We start from the raw sequence: 25,681 nt of genomic DNA on the forward strand, positions 1-25,681 counted from the left end.
CTGAGGTGGGAGCAGGTTTATTAATATTTATCAATTTTATGCCGACAAGCCGGAATATTTTTAATGAGTACGATTTAGGCCATAACATGTCCATTATTCCTAAAATATTCTCATTTCAGTTAATTTAACATTACACACTCCAAAAAAATATTTATGAGAGTGCCATATCCGGGAATTTGGAGAGGCCATACGTTACAATTCGCTTAATGGGGCTAAGGTGGGGTGGGTTTGAACACTTCAGCTGGTTAGGTCAGTCGTAAAGTTTAAACTCAGCAAGATTTTAAAGGTACATCCTTTGTTGCCTATTTCCTGTTATAGCAAGTGTAGCAATTATTATGCTATTATGCTAGAACCAATCATGTGACTTGTGGAAATAACCTGTTAAAATTAATTTATCGTATTTAGTATTAAAAAAGAAAGAAGAAAGTCATAACATACCTGTTTACATGTTGAAGGAGAAGGTTCACATTCTGTGGTAGTAATTGTTTCGCCAAGAGCCTTTCTAACTTTAATTGTAGCCTGAAGATAAACATTTGAAGGTTACATTGAAAGTTTTGGCCTAAACATTTTATCTATGCAAATATAATAGGTTATGTTGCGAAATAGTTGAAAAAAAGTGGTGTTTATTCTAAAATTGATGTATATGCTTTAACCAATTGCATAATAGTAACATTTAACTGCATTTTATTATTTGCATAAAATAACTATATTATCACATATTTCAATGGAACAGAAATAAAATACTGAAGTCATTTAGACATTGTAAGTTACCTTTAACAAGAACTTGTGGTCATCTTGCTTTGTTACCAATTTGACAAGAGACAAGATAACATTATGATATTGGTCGACGTAGAGCTCTGCATAGTCATTTGATAGTTTGGGGTCATCTCCTGTCTCCTTCTGATATTTTTTAATGAAATCAATCACTAAATATGGAAACAGTATGTCAGGCAGATGTCCACAAAGGTCGTAATATATACTGATAGAGAGCCCATCATGCACAGATTTCACTTCACTGGATGGTGACGTCTCAAAAGCAAGTCGCAGAGGCACAAAAAAGGATCGTTCCTGCAATAAGAATGTTCAAATGTGTTAGAATGTGTGAAGATCTCACCTAATTCTAATCAAATAAAACTTTTTTAAAAATTATTCAGTGTAAAGATTCATATTCAAGACATTTTATTGGTCCACTTAAAACGGAAATTCATTTTGCTTGGCATAATTAAGAAAACAATACAAGAAAAATACATCAAATTGCACAAATGCTATAGGTCAATGATAAAATACGGTTAATAGGCCAATGTTAAAATTCAAAACAAAAACTAGATTTGAACTCGTCAAAGTGACGAGATCGGGTTATCCGCGAAAATGCAACATGCACATACGTTAAAATATATGAACATTGACAATTATTATGCCATCCTATGACATGAATTAAATATGTTTACAGTGCTGAATTGTACCTATTTTGTATCATACAGCATATTACAGTGTACCCATCTTTTAATCCAATTTTTAACACGATGACGTCATCAAATTGACATATAAAGATAACTATTTTAGAAGATAATTATCTAAATAATTACATTAATACAAATTTGAAGAATTTTGGGCACGTAAAAGTAAGATGCGCTTTCTTTTCAACGCGACAAGCATTTACGAAACAGATGAAAATCCAACTTTTTTTAATTCAACTGGCCATATGATGATGTCATCACATCAGATAGACAAAATTTGTATATGAATTCATATCTACCCTTTATGTAAAGGGTACATAACAAATCCAATGAAAGCCATTTCCATTTTACAGAACGAAGTGACCTTCCTATGAATCAATACCGTAAAAATTCAATACCGTAAAATGTTTAATCAGAACATCCAAATCGAAAACGAAAAATCAATCCAATGGTTGTATTAAAATAGTATCCAAGCTCTGTTGGTACATAATCAAGCAAAACGGCTCATATAGAAACACGATACGGTTACAATCCATACAAAATTTCAGCTTGAAATAGCATATAATAAATATAAAATATCATCAATATACAGACAGCTATACAAACAACATGATATAAAAATACTTGTTAAGTTGCTTTAAAATTGCTAAGTTGAAAAACGCTTGTACTAGGCCCAAGGAGTGCCCTTGTGCCTATACTGTGTCGGCTGGACTCGTTCAAAATTCCCGGACTATATACTCTAGATTGTGCAGAGAGATTTCATGCCTAGAGAGGTTGAGTGAAACACAACCGCTCCAGTTGACGTAGTTCGCACAATAACAAGGGGTTATCCACCAAATGCGGATAACCAATTACAGTATAGAGTTATCGTCGAACATTTGAATTATACATAATGAATGCTAATTACAACAAAAGACTTCCTAGTTTGGCTTTTAATGGATCTATTAAAATTGATAGTAATGTACGGTAGAAAATATTGTTTGAAGGTTTTCATGGTGAAATCAATATGTTGATATAAAGATTGCAGTACACCAAATATAAACGATCAAAGTATATTGAGCGAAACGTTCTTTTCTTTTCAGAACTTTATACTGTATATGTGGTGTACCACAAACTTTATATCAATCAGTGTAAACATGTTTGCAATCTATTCGGTATTATTGTTACAATAATAGCTTTAATTTCGTACCAAAACCAGGTCAATACAGAGTTCCCTTTCAGTAAAAACAAATCTTGTCCAACTTAAAACAGTTGTCAGAGGTCAGGACGAGTCATTAAAAGGGTTAATTCTTAATTGACATACAGCATTGGTGTTGATGTGGAGAACTTGGTTTCATAAGTCACAAAAAAAAACAAAAAAACTGGCAATTTAATGTATAAAGTGTAAAAAGATTAAGAAGAAAACCTACTATAGATGTACTTTCCATGCTGGCTTGGCTGGTGGAGGTTGTTCTCTCACAAATGAAACCAAATCGAATCATCAGGTCAACAAGGTATTTGAATTTCTTGTCATCAATACCCTTCTTCTCCCACAATTTCTTTAACAACTTTTCACCCAGTATGCCTTTGTCAAGGTTTCTAAAAGCTTCACGGAACATGGCTGTCTAAAAAAGTGGCAAGGAAATTGACAATAAAATTACATTTGTAATTGAAACATCCAGTAATAAAATAGATAATGTTATCATTTTTTTCTATTCACTTCTTTTGAAGATGAACGAATATTTTTGTTCATTATAGAGTATCACAGTGTGACGTCACAACGATAGAGGGCGCTACATGGTTGCGTTCAACGCTACTATGTTGATAAACTGTATAGATCTGTATTTCTATCAAATTATGTATCTTAGCTTGATTTTTTTTAACTATAGTTGAAGAATAAATAGATTATTAAAAACAAATATTTAGTGATCTTTTGAAATTTTAGTTTGTTTTTATTGAAAATTATTAAGTTTTAAAACGACTACTTCAAAAAGCCTATTCCAAACCATTGGTGACCTGAGAATCACTCAGGCAGGTTGAACGCATTTTTTGGTTGGCTAGCAACTACGCAGCGTCACCTACCGTCGTAAAGTCAGCACCGTGTTACTCTATATGTGCCCACTTACTTTAAACTCATCAGGTGTAACCACTGTCACAAATGCTGTAACAAACTGAACAACACTCATTGGGTCCAACACCACTTGATTCTGTAATAATTCATTATCAGGCAAGTAGATGATGTCACCAAGGTCGTACAGAAAGTTAAGCATAATTAACTGTTGGCTTTCATCACCAATTCCGTTTTGTCTGGCCATTTCTTTAACCTAAAATCAATAAAAATGCATGCTTTTTAATTAAATTTTTAATTAAGAAAAATATACATGTTTTTGTAACCAACACACTAATTATGTGTTTCTTCAAAATAACTATCTGCACTCAACCTCTAAATACCTTACCACAAGCATCTGGCTGGAATTTTGTATTAGGAAATGTTTGTGAATGGTATTCTATTGTGCGTGCCATACATACCTTGAAGTGAGAGGTAAGTTTTTAAAAGCATTTTTGATTGATTTCTATTGACAGTGCATGTTACAAAAAAAGTTTAAAAAAGCAAAATCAATTATGCTTAAACATGATCACCCACTGAAAGTTTGACAGACAAGTGTCTAACAAGTACGAAATGAAAACAATTTGTTATTTAATGCAATCCATCTCTTACTCTATGCATGCATATAATGAAAAATAAATAGATATCTATTTAAACCTTTTGATTGTTTTAAACTTTGCAGCTCTTTGATAAAGGTTTTTTCTTTAAACAGTTATGTTTCATTTCTTTTATATTTACTTTTAATTTTTGTTTGAGCAAGGAGAGTCTTACATGAATTTCTGAAAAGACTAATAAATCTAAATCTGAATTAAAAGTTGCTGATGCCTTCATAATATTTATTGAAAAATGAATGAATGAATGAAATTAAGATTTACCTCTTCTGCTGAACATATCAATTTTTCCTTCCTCAGATTATACATTTCACATCTAAAACGCATCCACTTTAATGGAATAGACTTTTTTAAATGGTTCATAAGATCCTGAATTACTTTTTTCAGATCACTAAAGCTTTTGTCTGTAGTCTCCCTACTGTTTTCAACAGCATAGTATCCAAGTACATGTTTTTCATATGGTTTTCCTTTCAGGGAATCTTTAACTTTCTGTAAAACCACCTCTGCCTAAATTAAACAAAAATTAAACACTACTACATAATATATACAAACAAAAGACAATAAAAACAGCACCGTATTTAAACGTACAAAAAGAATTGTTAATTTTTCTCCCCACCCCAAAACTTTATTTTAAAACCTTAAAATGTTAACATGTAGTAATATTAATAAAGTTCAAATTTCCTCTTCTATGTTTCATTTTCATCAAGTATATTCTTTATATATTTCATACTTGACAATCACTTGTTTTATTTCTTTTCAACTTAATTTGCACAAAAAGCTAAATTACATTTGGTGGATTTAAAACTGTGTACATTGATTGATTATTACAGTTTAAATGTACTATACCCACTGTGGTACATGTGCCCAAGACAAGTATTTTAAGCTTTGTATTAACTGTAAACACAAACCTATTCTAGCTTATTACTAACCTCTTTATTTTGTTCTACTTCTGTATCTCCCAGACTTGCCTTGTGTGTGCCAACAACAAGGATAGCAGGTAAATTTACTTCCTTCTCAATATTCTCTCCCAATATACGACTATGGGAATAAACTGACAGGATCGAAGACAGTACAAACTGACGATTTGTCCAATGATGTTTACGTTGTTGCTGTAAAAAATATTTTTATTAATTTTAAATAATAATTTTCTATTAAAAATCTATAAAAAATTGTATATTATTTTAGTACCAAACAAACTTTAGGTTATTATATGTATATATATATATATATATAAAACTATGTATGACTTTCTTTGACACAGCGACATTTCAATGCAAGCATTTTACTTTAACTAATGAATGAGATTGTCTACAACATATAATACCCTTGAAATACTTACCCCATTGGGATCAATTACTATTGCAGGATCATCGAGGTCTTTACTCAAATCAAAGACAACAACATAAACTGCCTCTGATGTCACAAAGATCTGCATACAAAATAAAAACAATTATTTATAAAATATTTGACAAGGATAGTAAAGCCTACTGATGTAATGTTTTCTAAAAATCAATATATCCAGAAGAGTAATAGACTACATATCATCAAAAAAATACTTATCTCTTAAAACAGCAATATAGAAATAATGTGAATAGAATACAAATATATTAGAATAAAGAAAAGTAAACTTTAGAAATAGTTAAGAGTGCTAAATAGAGAAAAAGCTCTTCAAATTCCCTTCACATGTAGTGAGAGAAGTCTATGGATAGCTTGCAAACCTTTATAGATTGGGTGTGTGAAGAGATACACAGAGGTTTGTTGGGTGCTCTGTTAACATTAGGATAGGTGGAATGCCCAAACAACAATCTGTATAGTGGGCATGTTCCCACCTACCTACACACAGCAGAATCCTATCCATGTGATACAGATAAGATACTACCATAATTAGGCATTAAAACTGTTAATACACAAATAATAGACCATACAAACATACAAAATGTCCTAAACTTACCTGATGTATTCCTTGATAGATTAACTGTCCCCCGTGATCCCAAATGTTAAAGGTTTCCAAAGGAGACTGTTTTACTTCTTGTTTTGAAAAAATTTCCTGAATAATATCTTTATCCAACGATTGTTGTGCATTCAATGATGCATCTTCAGTTCCTTTATTAATCAACAGGAAAAAATGTTTAAAAAATAAATTAAATAGACTATATATATGTAAAAAGATAATAGACATTAAATATATCATCATTATCATCTCTATACTTGTTTATATTTATTTTATACTTATATATATTTTTATTTTAATTTTATGTGAGAGATTGTTTTTTTTCATGGGCTTGTCCCACATTTATTGTTGTTACTTTAATAATTATTATACTTAAATGATAATTTGAATAATATATAGAATAAAAAATAAATTCATAATACACTTATATACTGTAGCAACAATATTTCAGTAAATCACTTTTCCTACAATTAAAATGTTTAAAAAGATAAAACTTATTAAACAAAAAATGACAAGAAAAGATGTAAAAAGTGATTAAAATGGTTCTTCTTTGGGTAGAAAGGCTATCTTGATCATTGTAGTAAACACTCACCAAACTATGCATTTCACTGTGAATTTTATCAACTTTATCATTGTCATTATTAATTTTCTTCATCACCGTTGTCAATCATCATTTTTATCATTCACTAATTCTATTATTATTCACTCAGCATGTTCCATTATTTTATACTTGCACAATTAAAGTATTAAGAATTTAAAAATTAATTACACACTTACCTTCTGCAGTTGACTTCTTGCTAACCTGATAAACAAAAATAAAAATAACAAATATTATATAAATAACATAGAAGTAAATGTGGTACTTTATGAACCATTCATATCAGTATAATGTTATATACCATGTCAAAAGTAAGTATATAAATTCAAAGGCAAATTACTGACAATGCTGGATGGCTGGATCTTAATAGAAAAAAGAAAAGCTAAATCAAAATGATAAAGTAAAATAGTTGATAAACTGCCAACACTACTCTAGGGCTAATGTTAAAACAGATTTAATTCCTTATTGTTCAGTATACAAGTAATGAATTTAAAAGTTGAAAGAAAGATGGATTGTTCTTTTCAAGGAGGCAGAGTTGAGTTAAATAGAACAGTCAACAAATGCTATATTGTAGTACTCACATCTTTAGCTTTTGCAGGTGTTTCAGTATTCACATCTAAAATATGATTAAATAAAAAATAAAGTAGAAGAAAATGATAATTTATCTACCGTATTAGATGAACTGAGTTAACTAGACATTGTATAGCTGTTAGAAAAATAAAATTAACTTACCACTGTTTGTGGTGGTTTTGCTGTTTGTGGTAGTTTTGAACTAAAAAACATACATTTAGTTTATCAAAATGTACATGAATATCTATTTCTAAATCAATTCGTAAATTACCAAACTCAATAAACTGATTAAAGAAAAACTTACCTTTTGACGAAACATTTTTTTTCCCCAATTTATACCAGGAAATTGTATTCCTTTGTACTTTCTGTCTCTCTTACTTGGGCGTGACTTTTCCTGGCAAGAAATAAAAAAGTGAATCTGTGAAGTAATTAAGATTTAAAGCAATTTCACTGGTAAAGGCTTCTATACAATATAAAATGCTATGCTCTAATTATTAATATAATTTAGAAGATAACCATATACTTAGAAATATTGGAAGATTTTATAAAAGCATGTCCACACTATAGAGGGGTGCTATAATATTGACTTACAAAAAAAATACATCCAATCCAAGAACACTTATTATTTATAATAGTAAACATGGGAAACTCATTACTTCACTTATTAAACAATCCATGAATATCTTATGTTCAGTTTATTTGTAGAGTATTAACATTTTTGGATATTTTGTTGGTTAATCCAAAATAAATTGTGTTTTAGGTGAGAGTTGGGAGGTCTGATGTCTTTTGAAAGCAACTTTATATTAACAACAATTTCATTAAAGATGTATTTTCCCACAAAAAAACATGAAAGATGAAAAAAAAAATGAAAAAATAAATCAATTGGTCACTTATAAAATGACAAAATAAATGGTTACATTCAAGCAAAAACCCACTGGCTAGCAGCCAATTTTACTATTTTTTGCTTTAAATTACTTCAATCTAACCCCCTCGTCGGGGAGCATAGAACATACGCTAAAGAAAAAACGAAGTATGTTAATTTTTCGTATGTTCACCAATTTTTTAATTTACAAGTAACTCTCTGTACCGTGGGGCACCTAAAATAAATATTTCATACATTACTAAACAAAAAAACATGCCATTTTCGCTTAGCCAACATCTTATTATAGCTAACTTTTGTACTGTAAGTTATTAAATTTTCAATGTCCTGTATGTCATGAACTTCTCACCACTAGGAAGTCCAGGTGGTACGCACGCATACACTTGGGAGGTATAAACTGATTTCCCCGACTGAAAAGGGTCTACACTTGCGACCACTTTTTTTAAGCCTCTAGGCCTGATGTTTCCAAAGTATAAGATGCAATTTTTAAAGACCTGCAGCTCTAGTTATAAAAGTTTTCTTAGCTCAGCCCCAACCATAAAGCTGGTCATATTTCGAAGTACAATAAGTGCATTTTCCGGGACCTAACAGCTCTATTTTTCAAAGATTTCATAGCTCAGTCACAACCATGATAGGGACTTATATATTTTGTTTCATGTTTTGAAGTATAATAAGTGCAATTTCCGGGATCTCCAACTCTATTTTTCTAAATTTTCTTAGCTCCATCCCAACCACGGTTGTCTTGTTCTGTAGACTTGTAATTTCGTTTCATAGTAGGCCTATCAATATTATGTATAATTGCAACTTCGAGGGACCTAGCAGCTCTATTTTTCAAAATATTCTTACAGATCAGCCCAAGGCACCCATTTACTATTTTTGCACCCCCAGACAGCAACCAGCCTACGCCTCTGCGATAAACAATATAGACCTACCTCTTGGTCGGTGGGTACGTTTTACGTTCGCGTATATTTTTTATGCTACAATTTACCCGATAAATATAGGCATATTTTGAACTTTTATTTTTTAAATTGAAAAATATAGATTTAAACAGTCATCGCGCATCGTTTTTTTGCAAGCAGTACTTTATTTATGCATTATAAAAAATGGAAAAAAGTGATATGACTACCCTAAATCTGATTAAAGTGGTCTCAAATGACGCTAAACATGTTGATTCCGGGGGCTTCGCCCCCTGGCTCCCAGCCTAGTGAAGCTCGCTTCGCTCGCATAGCCCCCTCGTATGGGAATGTTGTTATTGTGTACATACCTTTTGTTATAGTGTGTACATACCTTTTGTTATAGTGTGTACATACCTTTTGTTATAGTGTGTACATACCTTTTGTTATAGTGTGTACATACCTTTTGTTATAGTGTGTACATACCTTTTGTTATAGTGTGTACATACCCTTTGTTATAGTGTGTACATACCTTTTGTTATAGTGTGTACATACCTTTTGTTATAGTGTGTACATACCTTTTGTTATAGTGTGTACATACCTTTTGTTATAGTGTGTACACATCTTTTGTTATAGTGTGTACATACCTTTTGTTATGGTGTGTACATACCTTTTCTTATAGTGTGTACATACCTTTTCTTATAGTGTGTACATACCTTTTCTTATAGTGTGTACATACCTTTTGTTATAGTGTGTACACACCTTTTGTTATGGTGTGTACATACCTTTTGTTATAGTGTGTACATACCTTTTCTTATAGTGTGTACATACCTTTTGTTATAGTGTGTACATACCTTTTGTTATAGTGTGTACACACCTTTTGTTATAGTGTGTACACACCTTTTGTTATAGTGTGTACATACCTTTTCTTATAGTGTGTACATACCTTTTGTTATAGTGTGTACATACCTTTTGTTATAGTGTGTACATACCTTTTGTTATAGTGTGTACATACCTTTTGTTATAGTGTGTACATACCTTTTGTTATAGTGTGTACATACCTTTTGTTATAGTGTGTACATACCTTTTGTTATAGTGTGTACATACCTTTTGTTATAGTGTGTACATACCTTTTGTTATAGTGTGTACATACCTTTTGTTATAGTGTGTACATACCCTTTGTTATAGTGTGTACATACCTTTTGTTATAGTGTGTACATACCTTTTGTTATAGTGTGTACATACCTTTTGTTATAGTGTGTACATACCTTTTCTTATAGTGTGTACATACCTTTTGTTATAGTGTGTACACACCTTTTGTTATGGTGTGTACATACCTTTTGTTATAGTGTGTACATACCTTTTGTTATAGTGTGTACATACCTTTTCTTATAGTGTGTACATACCTTTTCTTATAGTGTGTACATACCTTTTGTTATAGTGTGTACACACCTTTTGTTATGGTGTGTACATACCTTTTCTTATGGTGTGTACATACCTTTTCTTATAGTGTGTACATACCTTTTGTTATAGTGTGTACATACCTTTTGTTATAGTGTGTACACACCTTTTGTTATAGTGTGTACACACCTTTTGTTATAGTGTGTACATACCTTTTGTTATGGTGTGTACATACCTTTTGTTATAGTGTGTACATACCTTTTCTTATAGTGTGTACATACCTTTTGTTATAGTGTGTACATACCTTTTGTTATAGTGTGTACACACCTTTTGTTATAGTGTGTACATACCTTTTGTTATAGTGTGTACATACCTTTTCTTATAGTGTGTACATACCTTTTGTTATAGTGTGTACATACCTTTTGTTATAGTGTGTACATACCTTTTGTTATAGTGTGTACATACCTTTTGTTATAGTGTGTACATACCTTTTGTTATAGTGTGTACATACCTTTTGTTATAGTGTGTACATACCTTTTGTTATAGTGTGTACATACCTTTTGTTATAGTGTGTACATACCTTTTGTTATAGTGTGTACATACCTTTTGTTATAGTGTGTACATACCCTTTGTTATAGTGTGTACATACCTTTTGTTATAGTGTGTACATACCTTTTGTTATAGTGTGTACATACCTTTTGTTATAGTGTGTACATACCTTTTGTTATAGTGTGTACACATCTTTTGTTATAGTGTGTACATACCTTTTGTTATGGTGTGTACATACCTTTTCTTATAGTGTGTACATACCTTTTCTTATAGTGTGTACATACCTTTTCTTATAGTGTGTACATACCTTTTGTTATAGTGTGTACACACCTTTTGTTATGGTGTGTACATACCTTTTGTTATAGTGTGTACATACCTTTTCTTATAGTGTGTACATACCTTTTGTTATAGTGTGTACACACCTTTTGTTATAGTGTGTACACACCTTTTGTTATAGTGTGTACATACCTTTTGTTATAGTGTGTACATACCTTTTGTTATAGTGTGTACATACCTTTTGTTATAGTGTGTACATACCTTTTGTTATAGTGTGTACATACCTTTTGTTATAGTGTGTACATACCTTTTGTTATAGTGTGTACATACCTTTTGTTATAGTGTGTACATACCTTTTGTTATAGTGTGTACATACCTTTTCTTATAGTGTGTACATACCTTTTCTTATAGTGTGTACATACCTTTTCTTATAGTGTGTACATACCTTTTCTTATAGTGTGTACATACCTTTTGTTATAGTGTGTACATACCTTTTGTTATAGTGTGTACATACCTTTTGTTATAGTGTGTACATACCTTTTCTTATAGTGTGTACATACCTTTTGTTATAGTGTGTACATACCTTTTGTTATAGTGTGTACACACCTTTTGTTATAGTGTGTACATACCTTTTGTTATAGTGTGTACATACCTTTTGTTATAGTGTGTACACACCTTTTGTTATAGTGTGTACATACCTTTTCTTATAGTGTGTACATACCTTTTCTTATAGTGTGTACATACCTTTTCTTATAGTGTGTACATACCTTTTCTTATAGTGTGTACATACCTTTTGTTATAGTGTGTACATACCTTTTCCTATAGTGTGTACATACCTTTTGTTATAGTGTGTACATACCTTTTGTTATAGTGTGTACATACCTTTTGTTATAGTGTGTACATACCTTCTGTTATAGTGTGTACATACCTTCTGTTATAGTGTGTACATACCTTCTGTTATAGTGTGTACATACCTTTTGTTATAGTGTGTACATACCTTTTGTTATAGTGTGTACATACCTTTTCTTATAGTGTGTACATACCTTTTGTTATAGTGTGTACACACCTTTTGTTATGGTGTGTACATACCTTTGTTATAGTGTGTACATACCTTTTCTTATAGTGTGTACATACCTTTTCTTATAGTGTGTACATACCTTTTCTTATAGTGTGTACACACCTTTTGTTATAGTGTGTACATACCTTTTGTTATAGTGTGTACATACATTTTGTTATAGTGTGTACATACCTTTTGTTATAGTGTGTACATACCTTTTGTTATAGTGTGTACATACCTTTTGTTATAGTGTGTACATACCTTTTGTTATAGTGTGTACATACCTTTTGTTATAGTGTGTACATACCTTTTGTTATAGTGTGTACATACCTTTTGTTATAGTGTGTACACCTTTTGTTATAGTGTGTACATACCTTTTGTTATAGTGTGTACATACCTTTTGTTATAGTGTGTACATACCTTTTGTTATAGTGTGTACACACCTTTTGTTATAGTGTGTACATACCTTTTGTTATAGTGTGTACATACCTTTTGTTATAGTGTGTACACACCTTTTGTTATAGTGTGTACATACCTTTTGTTATAGTGTGTACATACCTTTTGTTATAGTGTGTACATACCTTTTGTTATAGTGTGTACATACCTTTTGTTATAGTGTGTACATACCTTTTGTTATAGTGTGTACATACCTTTTGTTATAGTGTGTACATACCTTTTGTTATAGTGTGTACATACCTTTTCAGTTGAGCTATGAGGCTTACTTGCTGTTGCTACACCTTCTTTATTATCTTCTATTGTTTTACTGATATTTTCTTCAGCAAGTCTTCTATACAATTCAATTGGATTTCCTGAAAATGAATAGCAGTTTCTATTATGTAATTTTCTATTAATAACATTTTATTTTGGGGCTGTACAATATAGCAAGTTGTGGAACTCTTTAAAAAGTAAAAAATATTCAACTTTATTTTCTCAAAAACATGAAACAAGCTTACTCCTCATTTTGAAAAGACTGTATTATCATTATTATTTTAACACTTAAGTGTGGTTGTATCAAATTAATAGTTATTTTAATCACGTTTTAAATTCCTTGTTGAAATTGAAAATAAAAGTGACCTAAAAACAATTCATGTTATATTATAATGGTTTCCTAAAACCTCTATATTCCAATTACAAATACACAAATTGTTCCGCCTTTAATAACAATATGTGCTATCATTTAGTTTTCAGTTTCTCACTAATAACTATATTTTACTGGAGATATTTAAGTGATGGATTTGTTACAATGTTGCTTAATTAATTTTTGTTTTTTAGGAAAAGTTTGTTAGAGCCATTGTTAATTAAATTAATTAGATTTATTAGGAAATGATATGATTTATTCCTGAAAATTGAACTTGGTGAATTACAGTATATGAACACTAATATTAAACACAATGCCACACTTGACTAAATGGACTGACTTTATGATCTATCCCTCTTCATTTTGCTTGTCTACTTTGATGAGGATAATGATGATGATACTTTATTTATTCATTTTTACCACTATCATCTGTAAGATCCTCTGTCCAGTTGTTTTGTTCTTTAGCCTTTGTTTCTACTGTTTTAATCACAGCAATACCGTCTGTTATTAAATGCTCTTTGTTAAATCTGAAATATAATAAAAACATTATTGATCATCCAAGTATGAATTTAGATAAAGTTGTTTTACATTTTAAATTGAATAATATCAATACATTTTAAATAAAATTATCAAAATCGTAATTTGCTTGTTGGTATGTTTGTTTGAATATTTCAGATAAAGAATATGTTAAACAAACAAATACATAAAGTAGTTTTATATCTAATATATATATATATATATATATAAACACATCAGGCAAAGAAAATTAATTCTAATTCCCCCTAGTGATATACCGAAATTTAATTAATTAATTTGAAACGATATAGCTTTCCTAATATTATGAAAAATGTGGTCAAGCTATTAATTAGATCCAAAAACATTTTAATGATTAGATATAAAGGTAAAAGCATTGTATATATTAAAACATTTATTATTAGATACACTGAAGTTTTTCGGAAGTTTATACTGTAGCGAATTTAGTACCGCTATGTAAAGGCCCATTTACACTAGGATGATAACGATCAATGATAGAAAAATATGACAAAAAAACAAAATTATATAAAATGTAAAACTAAAGGATAACCATGTTTGCTTCCTTTGATGACAATGATATTTTCACACAAATGACGTCATGATTAGTAAGAGCAATACTATTGAGACAATACAATGATTTTTTGTTTTTATTATTCATGTCATTTGATTGGATTTAAAAAAATATTATTTTTATCAAAAACAGCATAAATCCGATTGTTTTAGAACAAAAACTTTTCTAATTTCTAATTTTCTTTTCTTTTATGTAAAAAACATTCATGCTTATCTATTTATCGATCGTTATCGTCCTAGTGTAAAATGAGCCTTAAGACTTTATTGAACAGTCCTGTTGTGAAACTGCTAATAATAGTAATAAGCTTTATTTATTCATGGATACTTAACTCTACTGAAAGTTTTTCTTCAGTAAGGCCATGCTCAAAAGAAAACACCAACAAAAACAAATGTAAAAAGATCTTATTTTCTATCAAGCAGATAATAAACCAATTACAACAAAATGAAACAATGCTAAACTTACTAACTACAAAATTGAATAATACACTATATTGAATACATTTAAATATAAAGCTACATGAAATTAGCAGTTTCTTAACAAGATAAGGAGAAATAAGGAGAAGACCATGAACCGGGACACTGGAGCCCATGAACTCTCGCATTTGTACAATGATTTGATAGACACATCACCTGGCCGAGCCCCGCACAACCTCCAACCGGAGGCATACGACGTCATCAACAGATGCATCAAGCATGACCAAGCTGCATTAACACTCCGCAGTCAGTTGAGAATGATCTCTGATAGAGATCGAAACGTCCGAGTAAGTACTCCGTTAACTTGTAGCTTTTACAAAAACGAAATTTGTCATCTAAGAGAGACAGTGTTCACATTTTTAATATCTTTATTTAGCTCATTCCAAACCTTGGCACCTCTAGCTACGTTTTTGTAGTTTGTTTTTGGATTTGTTACTATTAAATTTGCCTTAGTTCTATCTGTATTATGGTAATTGTTTTTGATATTGAACTTATTTATTAAATATGGAGGTGCAAGGTTGTTCATAATTTTAAACATAACAATAGCTTCATTAGCTAAGTTCATCCAATTTAGACTTGTAGAGCTTGAGTACTAGAGTCGGTTTGAGATTTGTTTGTTTTTTGCTGTGCAATTTTAAAGATACCAGACTGTTACCAGATAACATAGTTATAGCTCAAACTTGAACATACCTCATCCAGGCAGATAAAATGTTACAATACTATCATACTATTATCATTATTTCTAAGCTTAACTTATACTTACTCCTTTCCAAGACAGGCATTGATTAGGCAAGTTTTACCTACACCTTCCTGACCAATCACTTTGAGCATTCCAAGATTCACTTCAACTTGACCTTCTTTCAATGCTTCAATGTAAGCTTTTTCAACTTTTTTACCACGAGCAGATATGGCATAAGGAATGTTTATTTCTACTCATAAATAAAATAAGTATTAGTTATAAAGCACATACAGTTCTACATTTTATTATTTAAACAATAAAATAACTAATACATTAAAGCTAGATCTGAAATTAATCAAAAATGTTGTATACATATTGTATTCAGTATTTGTGCAAGACATTAATAAGAAACACAGGTAATAATGTAATTGCATTTCACAGCCAGTGTAGTCTTTATTTATAATCTAAAGTTAAAATAGGCTCCTATAGTTCTAAAATGAAAAGAACGTATATATGTTAATCCATTGTTGATGTTGATAATCCCCTTCCTTCATGAGACAGGAGAAATGAACTTATATGGTATACTATATTAATTTGTTCTCATATTGTTAGTTAGCTTAAAGGGGGGTTCCGGGTTTAAAATGAATAGTAAAAAATGTCTCTTGAACGGTAAAAGTTTCAATTTATATAAGCGTCCAGTGAAGCAGAACGAAGGCTGTGAAATGAGGCCAGATTACAAGTGCAGCTACGGCAAAATCACACTGTGGTTACAGAATAGGAAATTTGTGAAATGGTCAATCTTCCGACGACTCGTTATCATTAACCATATCAATTACTTTTGTAAAATTATACTTATCTGATGTAATTTTAGTCGGTCTTCCATTTATAATCGGACCTTGTTTTGCCTCAATATTTACAGCCGATTTTGTCGGAACGTTTTATGTTTAGATTGTTTAGGAGTTTGGTTGATAGGATGGGTTTGGAATCCACTGAGTTTTGTTATTTATGGGCCAATCGTCTAGTAGTAGGCTAGCTAGGCCCGTGGATCCAATGTTTTAACGTAGCCATCGTGGCATGGAATCCCTAGTCAGAATGGCTCTCACCCATGAAAAAAAATGATTTAGGCTAGGCCTAGCCTAGTACGTGAAGCCGATAATACGATCTGTGTACTATAGAGGTATAAAAAAATAGTATAATTTATGACTCCGTAATCTGTACTAACTAAATTTTGTATTTCATTAAATGTCAAATAAATATATGCTACTACTGTTATTATTACACTTTAGGCCTAGCTTAGAAAATCTACAAAAAATGTATTTCACAATGATCGGGTGGTCGTCGTTTGACAGGGGAGAGAGATGTAAATTAGTTGACAAACACAACGTACATGACGTCGCGAGTTTGAAATCCACTGATGACGTGATTTTGTGAATATCTCATGAATATTAATGAGCTTCCCTAAGCTGCTGAAAAACAGACTTTCCATGAATTTACCCTAAAATGTATATGAAATTAAATTTTTTTAATTTCTCGTTATTACTTTTTCATTCTGACATGTCTATATTGTTATAATAATTTTTATTTAATAAATAAACGATATTTAAAAACAATTTTAAACCCAGAATCCCCCTTTAATTTGTTTATGTTTAATTTTAAAATCAAGGATAATATTGTGTTGTTTTTTAAAACTTTTACTGCAGCTGTTTCTTAACAAATCTTCCCCTTAAAGTTATGGAATGGTAATGCATTAGGATAGTCAGTTTGAAGGTTAGAGGGAAATAACCCAACCTGTAATGTCTCACTTACTTTCAAGTTCATCAGCCAAATCATGTCGGCCTGCTTTCCTGACAGCTTCACAAAGTTGTGAACGCCTGGACTTAGTAACTTGTACTGTCTTGTACCAGGCGTTCAGCATCTTATACATTGATTCTGCTTTGTGATTTGAATTGACCTGGAAGGATTCAATATCTTCCTGGTTGAATCCAAGACATTCTGCTAGTTCTTCAAACTGATTGTACATGTTGTTAGCTACATGTATAAAATCTTTATTTGTTATATCTACCAAAAAAAAAGATATTCTAATAATTCTCAACAGATAATATATTATAGTAATTTTAAATATGAGAGTACATATATGGTTTAAACAGATTTCATCCCAGCTTCCCAAGTAACATGTTTGCCTTTGAATCCTGGAGTCCTGGGTTAAATTGCAACTCTGGGCTGAAATATTCCTCATAAAGGATTGTAAACTGAATAATGAAAATTATAGTTTAAAGCATCAATTTTTGTGTAAAAAATGTAAATAATTCTACATTCTTTATTACACACTAAAGTTTCAGTTAAATCATGTCACAGAGTATGACATGGTATGGGTGAATACTCATACCTGACGATGTGAAATATATTTCTGGTAAAGGTCCACCTAAAAGAAAGTAGAAATATGATATAAAGTTGATCAAGCTCTTTCACAATAAAAAAAGACATACCATATTGGAAATAAGATAAGGAGCAACATTTTATTTTGCAAGGTCAATTTTAGGCAGCCAATTATTTATTAATTCCTTCAATAAACAATAAAGGAATTATATTTTAATTTTTGTATTATAATATGCTATAGATTAGAATTGAAATATAATACAAATAAGAATAATAAAGAAGGCTACAAGAAACAGTTTAAGAATGAGTATTGTCTAATGCAAATGACGAAAACAATCTATGTAATCAGAAATTGGATCGGTTTCTATTTGAGATGGTGTTCTTTGAAAATAATTGATCTATTTTACTCTTTGTAAAATCAACGATGTATATATAAATGCATGAAAGAAATTATTATTATAACTGTAATAAATTCAGATCACACACAAAATTATTTTAAAAGGACTATGACTATAAGTTGGATATAGGTGACCTTAAATTATTTCAATTTGGAATGGGCAATCACAGAATTGCTTTCAAGATTACTTATCAAAGCTTTTTGTGGAACAAACTTGTTTTGTACTGTATTTAAACTTTCAAACCTTTTAACAATTTCATTACTTCTTCCTTTTGGGCTTTGACATCTTCATATTTTCCACATACATTTGTAATGTACAAATCAATAACAGATTTGCCATTCTGACAAAGAAATAAAATGTAAGAATCCAGGAATGAAATTAGTGATTACAAAATTCATAATAACATACAATAATAGGCATGATTGTGACAATCCTCAAGTTTCTACTTTTCATAAACAAAACTGTAAATAAAACAATGATTGATATACGGTAGATTTATAATTAATATTATTATTTGTATTTCATTCAAATTAGACATATTTAATAAAATAATAAATATGTAAAAGCAAATAAATAAAAATGAATGTTAATTTTTATATTATAAATTTCAATGCATTCAAATTAGATGGTCAGTTTATGCTATGAACAACAATATTGAGATGGAAACAAAGTATTTTTGGTACAGATACAACATTTATCAGGAACATTTCATTCTAAAAATATTAATTATAATCATTGCAAAAGCATACACTATCACATATTTAATCATTAAGGTAATACCTTTGATCATAAAATGTAAATTAATATATCTGATTTAATCTAATTATTAATTAATATTTATTATTTACAAAAAGAGCTCTTATGAAAAATGAAAATGAATATCATTTATTATTTAATATATTATTTTATAAAATTATTGTTATTATTCTAATTGTTTTAACTCAAATAATTTACCTTATTTTTATTTGAAATAATACCTCTACCATGAGCCTTTATGAAACACACCATAGTGTTTCTGTGCTCATCGTAAGTAAGGTCACTCAGAGCACAGGAATGCAGGGCTGTGTCACCATCCTAGAAAAAAAAGATGACAATAATGTGCACAAACCATACTGAATATTTTGAATGGAAAAAAGTAATCAAGGAAACCACCACTCAAACAACAATACGGGCATCCAATAATTTTTTTCCACGGGTACAATTTTCTGTAATCGAAAACTGTATTTTCCTAACATAACTGTAATCTATCAAATCCCTTGTGGTATTAACAAAGGCAATCTTTTTATTATTGTAATTAGGTGATCATTTAGAATAAAATGATCACCTATTGTTATTGTATGAAATCTTTATTCTTTATTTCTCTCTGTACAGATTTTGTGTAACAATTATCTCAAAAAGTTGAATGTTGAAGATGACAACATTTTCACAATATCTTTCAAATACTGTAACTTAATCCTAATAAGCTTTTCAGCGTGATCACTCAACCGTGACGTCATTTATACGCCATTTTGTTAAATCACATTATCAATCATATCGCCATAACTCTTTATCACATATCAATAAAATTCACAATACGTAAACTTCAGGTAAAAGGTAAATATATTAACCAATAAAAGGCACGCGCACGTAGGGTCATACGCGTGAAATCGCGCGTAAAAAATTTAAAAAGCTCAAAATTAAGTTTTGATCAATTTAGAGCATGAATTAGGCTATTTGCGTGTTTCAAAAAATTACTGCACAAAAATGCGTTTTGCGCGCGCAATTCTTAAAAAGCGTAAAAATACGAATTTTTTGTAGAAATCGCATTCTACTCACCATCCTTAGTACATTCACCAAATTTGAGTCCGTTCCGACTTAAAATAACGCTATACGAGCATGTTAAAAATGACAAAATGCGCACATTAATTGCATAAAAGTGCTGAAAATGATGAAAAATAAGGCATTTTTAAAATGAAAATAATTCTTCAGAATGCACGATGACCCCTAAGTTTTTTAACTTATTCGGGAAGCCATTGAGTTGTAGATATAAATGTATATACACATTAGACGTACAAAATGGTATTATGTCATCAAATGGCCACTTGAATTAAAAAATTAGGATTTTTTTCCGTTTTGTGTAGGTTATCACATTCAATAGAGCGCATCTCCGCTATTTGAGCTCGATTTTTCGCATTCTACTCACCATCCTTAGTACATTCACCAAATTTGAGTCCGTTCCGACTTAAAATAACGCTATACGAGCATGTTAAAAATGACAAAATGCGCACATTAATTGCATAAAAGTGCTGAAAATGATGAAAAATAAGGCATTTTTAAAATGAAAATAATTCTTCAGAATGCATGATGACCCCTAAGTTTTTTAACTTATTCGGGAAGCCATTGAGTTGTAGATATAAATGTATATACACATTAGACGTACAAAATGGTATTACGTCATCAAATGGCCACTTGAATTAAAAAATTAGGATTTTTTTCCGTTTTGTGTAGGTTATCACATTCAATAGAGCGCATCTCCGCTATTTGAGCTCGATTTTCGCACAAATTTCAGTGTGTGCTTGCTTAATTATTTATCTTTATCATAAGTTGTCAGTGTTTTCATTTTGATGACGTCATCACGCGTAAAAACTTGAATAACATAGGTCGTGTAATTTCACCTTTGCCGTAAATTTGAATATCTTACAGCTCTTCAGAATTGAAGGTTACCTTGATGATTATAATTTATTATGAAAGCTGATGAAATGTAGATATGAATTCATATAAAAACTAAGCCTATCGGATGTTGTGACGTTAACATATGGCCAGATGAAGTTAAAAAGTAGTTTTTTCATCTTTTTCGTCAAAGTTATACAAATTTCAAACAGCGCGCACAGCGCTTCTACATGCCAGATTCTCTTGCAATTCTTATATTTATTTGCTCAATTCATTATCTTTCGAAATTGTCATCTTTGAGTTTATTTTGATAATTCCATCATACCAAAAAATTAGAACATGATGTGTGTCCCGTAATTTCACCTATGCTACACTGTATATAGATATACAGTATATACTGTACATATTGTATATGGCATGCACAACTCAGTACTATAAGCGTATGCATCATGTCATAGGATGGCATACATCAACTTTTTACGATCGTATGTTAACGTACGTGCATGTTTAAAAAGTTTTAATTTCATTAAAATGATAAAAATGATCACCTATAATTCGTCAAAGTGACGAATTAAATTCTAGTTTTTAACTCTTTCTCTATTCTTCTAGACATTACTGCAATAGTGCAAATTCCAATTTCAAATAAACAAAAATAATCATGAATGATTTAGACATATCAGTGTTATTGTGCATCATCATGCAAACATAATTAACATGATAATAATAGTTATTTTATTTTGACATTTAAGCATGTTTAAAACAAATGTAATTAACTTATGAAATGTTTAAATACTCTGTGAACTGGAAATGGAACCTTTTTATAGTGGTTATTGCACAATTTTCTAAACAACCAAGGAGTTTATAATTAAATCTGCAACTTACTTTCTAATATAAAAGAACATCAATATAGATACGTTAAAGTAAAATATGGCAGTAACAACATTGTTAAATGTTAGTTTGCTCTAGCCACATTGTGAAAATAAATAGTATACAATAGCAAAATATATTTATTATTTGACCCTTGACCTATTAAGAGTTGCATTAATAACATAACATATATTACATCAGTGGTGAATAAAAGATGCAAAGAAAATGATTTGAATTATATGAAATTAGTTAAAATATTAACCAAAAGCATTTAAATTACACTGTATTTACATACAGCACTATTTTATACTTTCATGCTTCAATCACTAAATTAAACCAAAAATTAAAATTTGCTTTTTTCAATATTACAAATGAATTGATGGTTGAACAAAATATTGATAACAAAATTATAAGAATAATGGGATGTTTACGAGACATTCAACTACAAGGTTTATTAAGGAAACTAGATCGTACTTAATATTATGTTATTTTACAAAAAATCAATTCATATCAAAAATTATATAATTAAAATCAAAATATTTAAACAGACAATGAAGTCAATTTTGTTTAAGAACTGTTGACAATGAGTTTGAAAAAAATATGAGATAAAAGTAGGTGCAATGTACCTGGTCTGATGATAAGAGCCATGCAACATTTGCACATTGATATGTGTATACAATATAATAGGAAGTATTACAATAAATTGTATAACTTTATGAGTGATTGTATTTGCATCTTGATGAGTTTCAAGGATGTATACGGTAAGGAGAAACCAGGTGATACATACAAGTTCAATTTCTCTTTCAACAATAAAAAAAATAATAGTTTATGAGTTGTTAACTCAAAGTCATGTTTGGAGTAAGGAACCTAGAAGTTTTACATGAGACAGTAGGCGGTAGACCATTATAAAAAACAAACAATTACTCTGTGCATTTGTATAAGTCCAGTATATGCACAGTTCTAATAATTATCAGAATTGTTGATTGCAAGATTATTTTTAAAATGAGATTGAACAAAGCTTGTGAAGTAATTTTGAAACTTAGACCAATACAATGGCCAATCATCAAAGTGAATGTATCAGGCCTAACTCAATTTTTAGAGCTAGTTTTTTACAGTTAGTTAATACGTGTGTACAACAGGAACTATACGTTTTTTTTTAATGTGAACATATTCATTCTTTGTGTAAGATATTTTTATATAAATTTTTGTTTGTTGCTTCATATCCAGTTTTTGCTGCATGTCCTCAAAACACGGAATAAAACATATCATCATCTGTTAAAATTGCTTTAATTTTGCAACCCCAAAAACATTTTGTGAGTCAGTGTGAATTGACATGTAGTGACAACAACTGCTTCTGAATATAAAATACCAGGAAAATGTTATTACTGTGAAACGCGTCAGCATAAAACTCCAATTAAATCAAGTAAACACGGCAATTTGTTAATATTATGGCTGAAACAGACAGGGGGTCATTGTTAAATATTTCCATAAGGGGAGGTGCAGAATTTATGAGGTATATTACCGAGGACTTGGTAACACAAGTATGGGAAATGATGGGGTGAAATTAGTAGCTATGTCCAGCATCAAAATGTCACGATTTATCGCACAGTTTTAGCGGGGATTTTAGCTACACTGGATACTAAGCCCATTGCTAAAAGGGGTCCTACCTTTGAGAAACCTAGCCTAGCCGCCAGTGTTATTATGAACCCATTCGCAAACGGTTCCAATTCACTGGGAACCAGTAAAAATATTGCGCCCTCTCTGGCGTGGCCTTTTACCTGTCATGTAGCACAAAAGTGCCTCATGTCTGGACGTGGCTGCTGGTTTGTATGCAAATAATATTGTCTACATAAAAACTAAAAGGACATGGCTATGTATTATTATTTTTGTCACCATATAGTATATTGCCATCCAGACTGACAGGAATATATTACACCCCTCACTAACTTGATGATCAAGATCAATAACACAGGGGTATTGCTAAATTGCACAAACCCCAAAAACCTGCGCAAACCTCCATGAATTAACTCAACCTAACAAGCTACATGCTATTCTGACCAAGAAAAACTACATGGCCTATTTAAAATTAATTTCATTTTTGTTTTTTGATGTTAAACATACATTAATTAATTAAATAGCAGATATTTATTATCAAATCATTTTTAAAAACTGATTCTTAAATTATAACATAAATAAGAAAGCATTGTGGTAATCCATGCATGAAATGCCTCCAAAATAATAACAATAATTGTGCCCTCATTTATTCACATTTAACTACACAATGATTTTCACCTTTTTTTTGGTAATTAGTCTTTCCAGGTAAAAGTAAAGTCATCGGGAAATATAGGTAAGTATAGAGACAATGTACGTTTTTGGTGTTAAATAATATTTATTGAGTGACAAGACATAGTAGAATCTGTCACAAACAATAGAAAAGAAGAATTGTTTTTTTTAAATTGAGTTTTAAAATGTGTTATGGTCAAGGGGGAAAAATATACAGTACAGTAAGGCATTAGAAATGGCACATGAAATGCAATGTACTGAATTCAAACCACTGTGAGGAAATATGACAGAATAAGGTGAGCTTCAGTTCTGCTACCAAGAAATATGTAAATAAACATACTGCATATATAAATAATGTAAACTTTTAATGATAAGGCTCTGATTAATTTCTTTACAAAATAGAGAAACAAAGCAAAATAAACAAACTATTTGTTGTGCACATGTCAAAAAATATTTGTGGTATACATTTTCAAACAAATTTAAATATACTAATAGTCTAGATTTTGAACTAGTACTAATTTTGAATTATCCTACAATCCCAGTATCAATGACAAAACATAAATTATTAATTTAATTGTACTGGCCACCTATGTATTTAAAAATGTTTGAAATACAATGTGTGAAAGTACCTTGTCTTGTTGATTTACATCAGCTCCCTTATTGAGAAGGACCAAGCAGACTTCTTGAAAACCATAATATGCAGCTTCAATCAGAGGTGTGTTTCCATTCTAAAAATAATAAATGCATATGATAATTCAAATTTTTCATACAAATACTTTCATATAAACTCTTTTAAGTGGTATTTACCATCAATTTGCCAATTTATTTTGTATTTTAAAAGAATGACAGGTTATTATTACTTACAGTAGGCCTACATCTTGTATTGAAAATTCACCCTGCTGAGTTCTCATTTTAATCATCAAACCTCATTAGGCAAATTGCAATCAATATCATCAATATCAGCTTTATTTATATTTGTATTATTTTTAATATTTGATTAATTTTTATTTACTTTTTTAATTTTCAAGATGAGATGAAAGGTACAGTAAAACCATATCAGTCAACATTAACTGTTAATATGAATGCTCTATAATTGTTGACACTTGACACCTGATTCATGTATTATTGTATCAATGATAATAACAAAGTTCAAGATACAATAAAGAAGTGTTAAAGTATCATTACATCGTATAATGAATTATTAATATTAAAAAGTGCACAATGATCTCATTATTTTGTGATTAAGCTGTTCCTAAATTGGAATACAGTATTGACTAACAAAACACCTATTTTATTCAAATTCGAAAATTATACAAATACGAGAAAATATTATGCATTATCTCTGTATGATTTATGATTGAAGAGTTAATTGTACTGAAAAAAATGAAGGATATTTCCTAGTTTATTCAAATTGATAGAAAATTATTAAATGCATTATCTAATC

The 25,681-nt window shown here is 30.2% G+C and overlaps 1 protein-coding gene and 1 long non-coding RNA gene across 2 annotated transcripts in view; both read right to left on the reverse strand.

The window, feature by feature from the left end:
* The window catches only part of LOC144835058 (uncharacterized), a 138,965-nt gene that overhangs the window by 6,191 nt on the left and 107,093 nt on the right, over window positions 1–25,681 (reverse strand). Inside the window, exons 6-25 of the mRNA XM_078690075.1 lie at window positions 24,867–24,965; window positions 19,393–19,512; window positions 18,682–18,778; window positions 18,051–18,086; window positions 17,471–17,722; window positions 15,749–15,914; window positions 13,828–13,934; window positions 13,026–13,138; window positions 7,578–7,667; window positions 7,436–7,475; window positions 7,285–7,319; window positions 6,883–6,907; window positions 6,106–6,257; window positions 5,494–5,583; window positions 5,084–5,263; window positions 4,419–4,661; window positions 3,563–3,760; window positions 2,867–3,061; window positions 772–1,068; window positions 439–519 (exon numbers count right to left, since the gene is read on the reverse strand). Coding sequence (XP_078546201.1) covers window positions 439–519; window positions 772–1,068; window positions 2,867–3,061; window positions 3,563–3,760; window positions 4,419–4,661; window positions 5,084–5,263; window positions 5,494–5,583; window positions 6,106–6,257; window positions 6,883–6,907; window positions 7,285–7,319; window positions 7,436–7,475; window positions 7,578–7,667; window positions 13,026–13,138; window positions 13,828–13,934; window positions 15,749–15,914; window positions 17,471–17,722; window positions 18,051–18,086; window positions 18,682–18,778; window positions 19,393–19,512; window positions 24,867–24,965 — 2,616 coding nt within the window. The remainder of the gene's footprint in view (window positions 1–438; window positions 520–771; window positions 1,069–2,866; window positions 3,062–3,562; window positions 3,761–4,418; window positions 4,662–5,083; window positions 5,264–5,493; window positions 5,584–6,105; window positions 6,258–6,882; window positions 6,908–7,284; window positions 7,320–7,435; window positions 7,476–7,577; window positions 7,668–13,025; window positions 13,139–13,827; window positions 13,935–15,748; window positions 15,915–17,470; window positions 17,723–18,050; window positions 18,087–18,681; window positions 18,779–19,392; window positions 19,513–24,866; window positions 24,966–25,681) is intronic.
* LOC144834966 (uncharacterized) lies at window positions 10,474–11,490 on the reverse strand. Its single transcript, XR_013611029.1, has 3 exons — window positions 11,396–11,490; window positions 10,591–10,636; window positions 10,474–10,498 (listed from the first exon to the last, which is right to left on the reverse strand). It is a non-coding gene; the product is annotated as an uncharacterized LOC144834966 (long non-coding RNA).

Source organism: Antedon bifida, chromosome 2 (assembly GCF_963402885.1).
Source record: "Antedon bifida chromosome 2, ecAntBifi1.1, whole genome shotgun sequence".
Lineage (NCBI taxonomy): Eukaryota > Metazoa > Echinodermata > Crinoidea > Comatulida > Antedonidae > Antedon > Antedon bifida.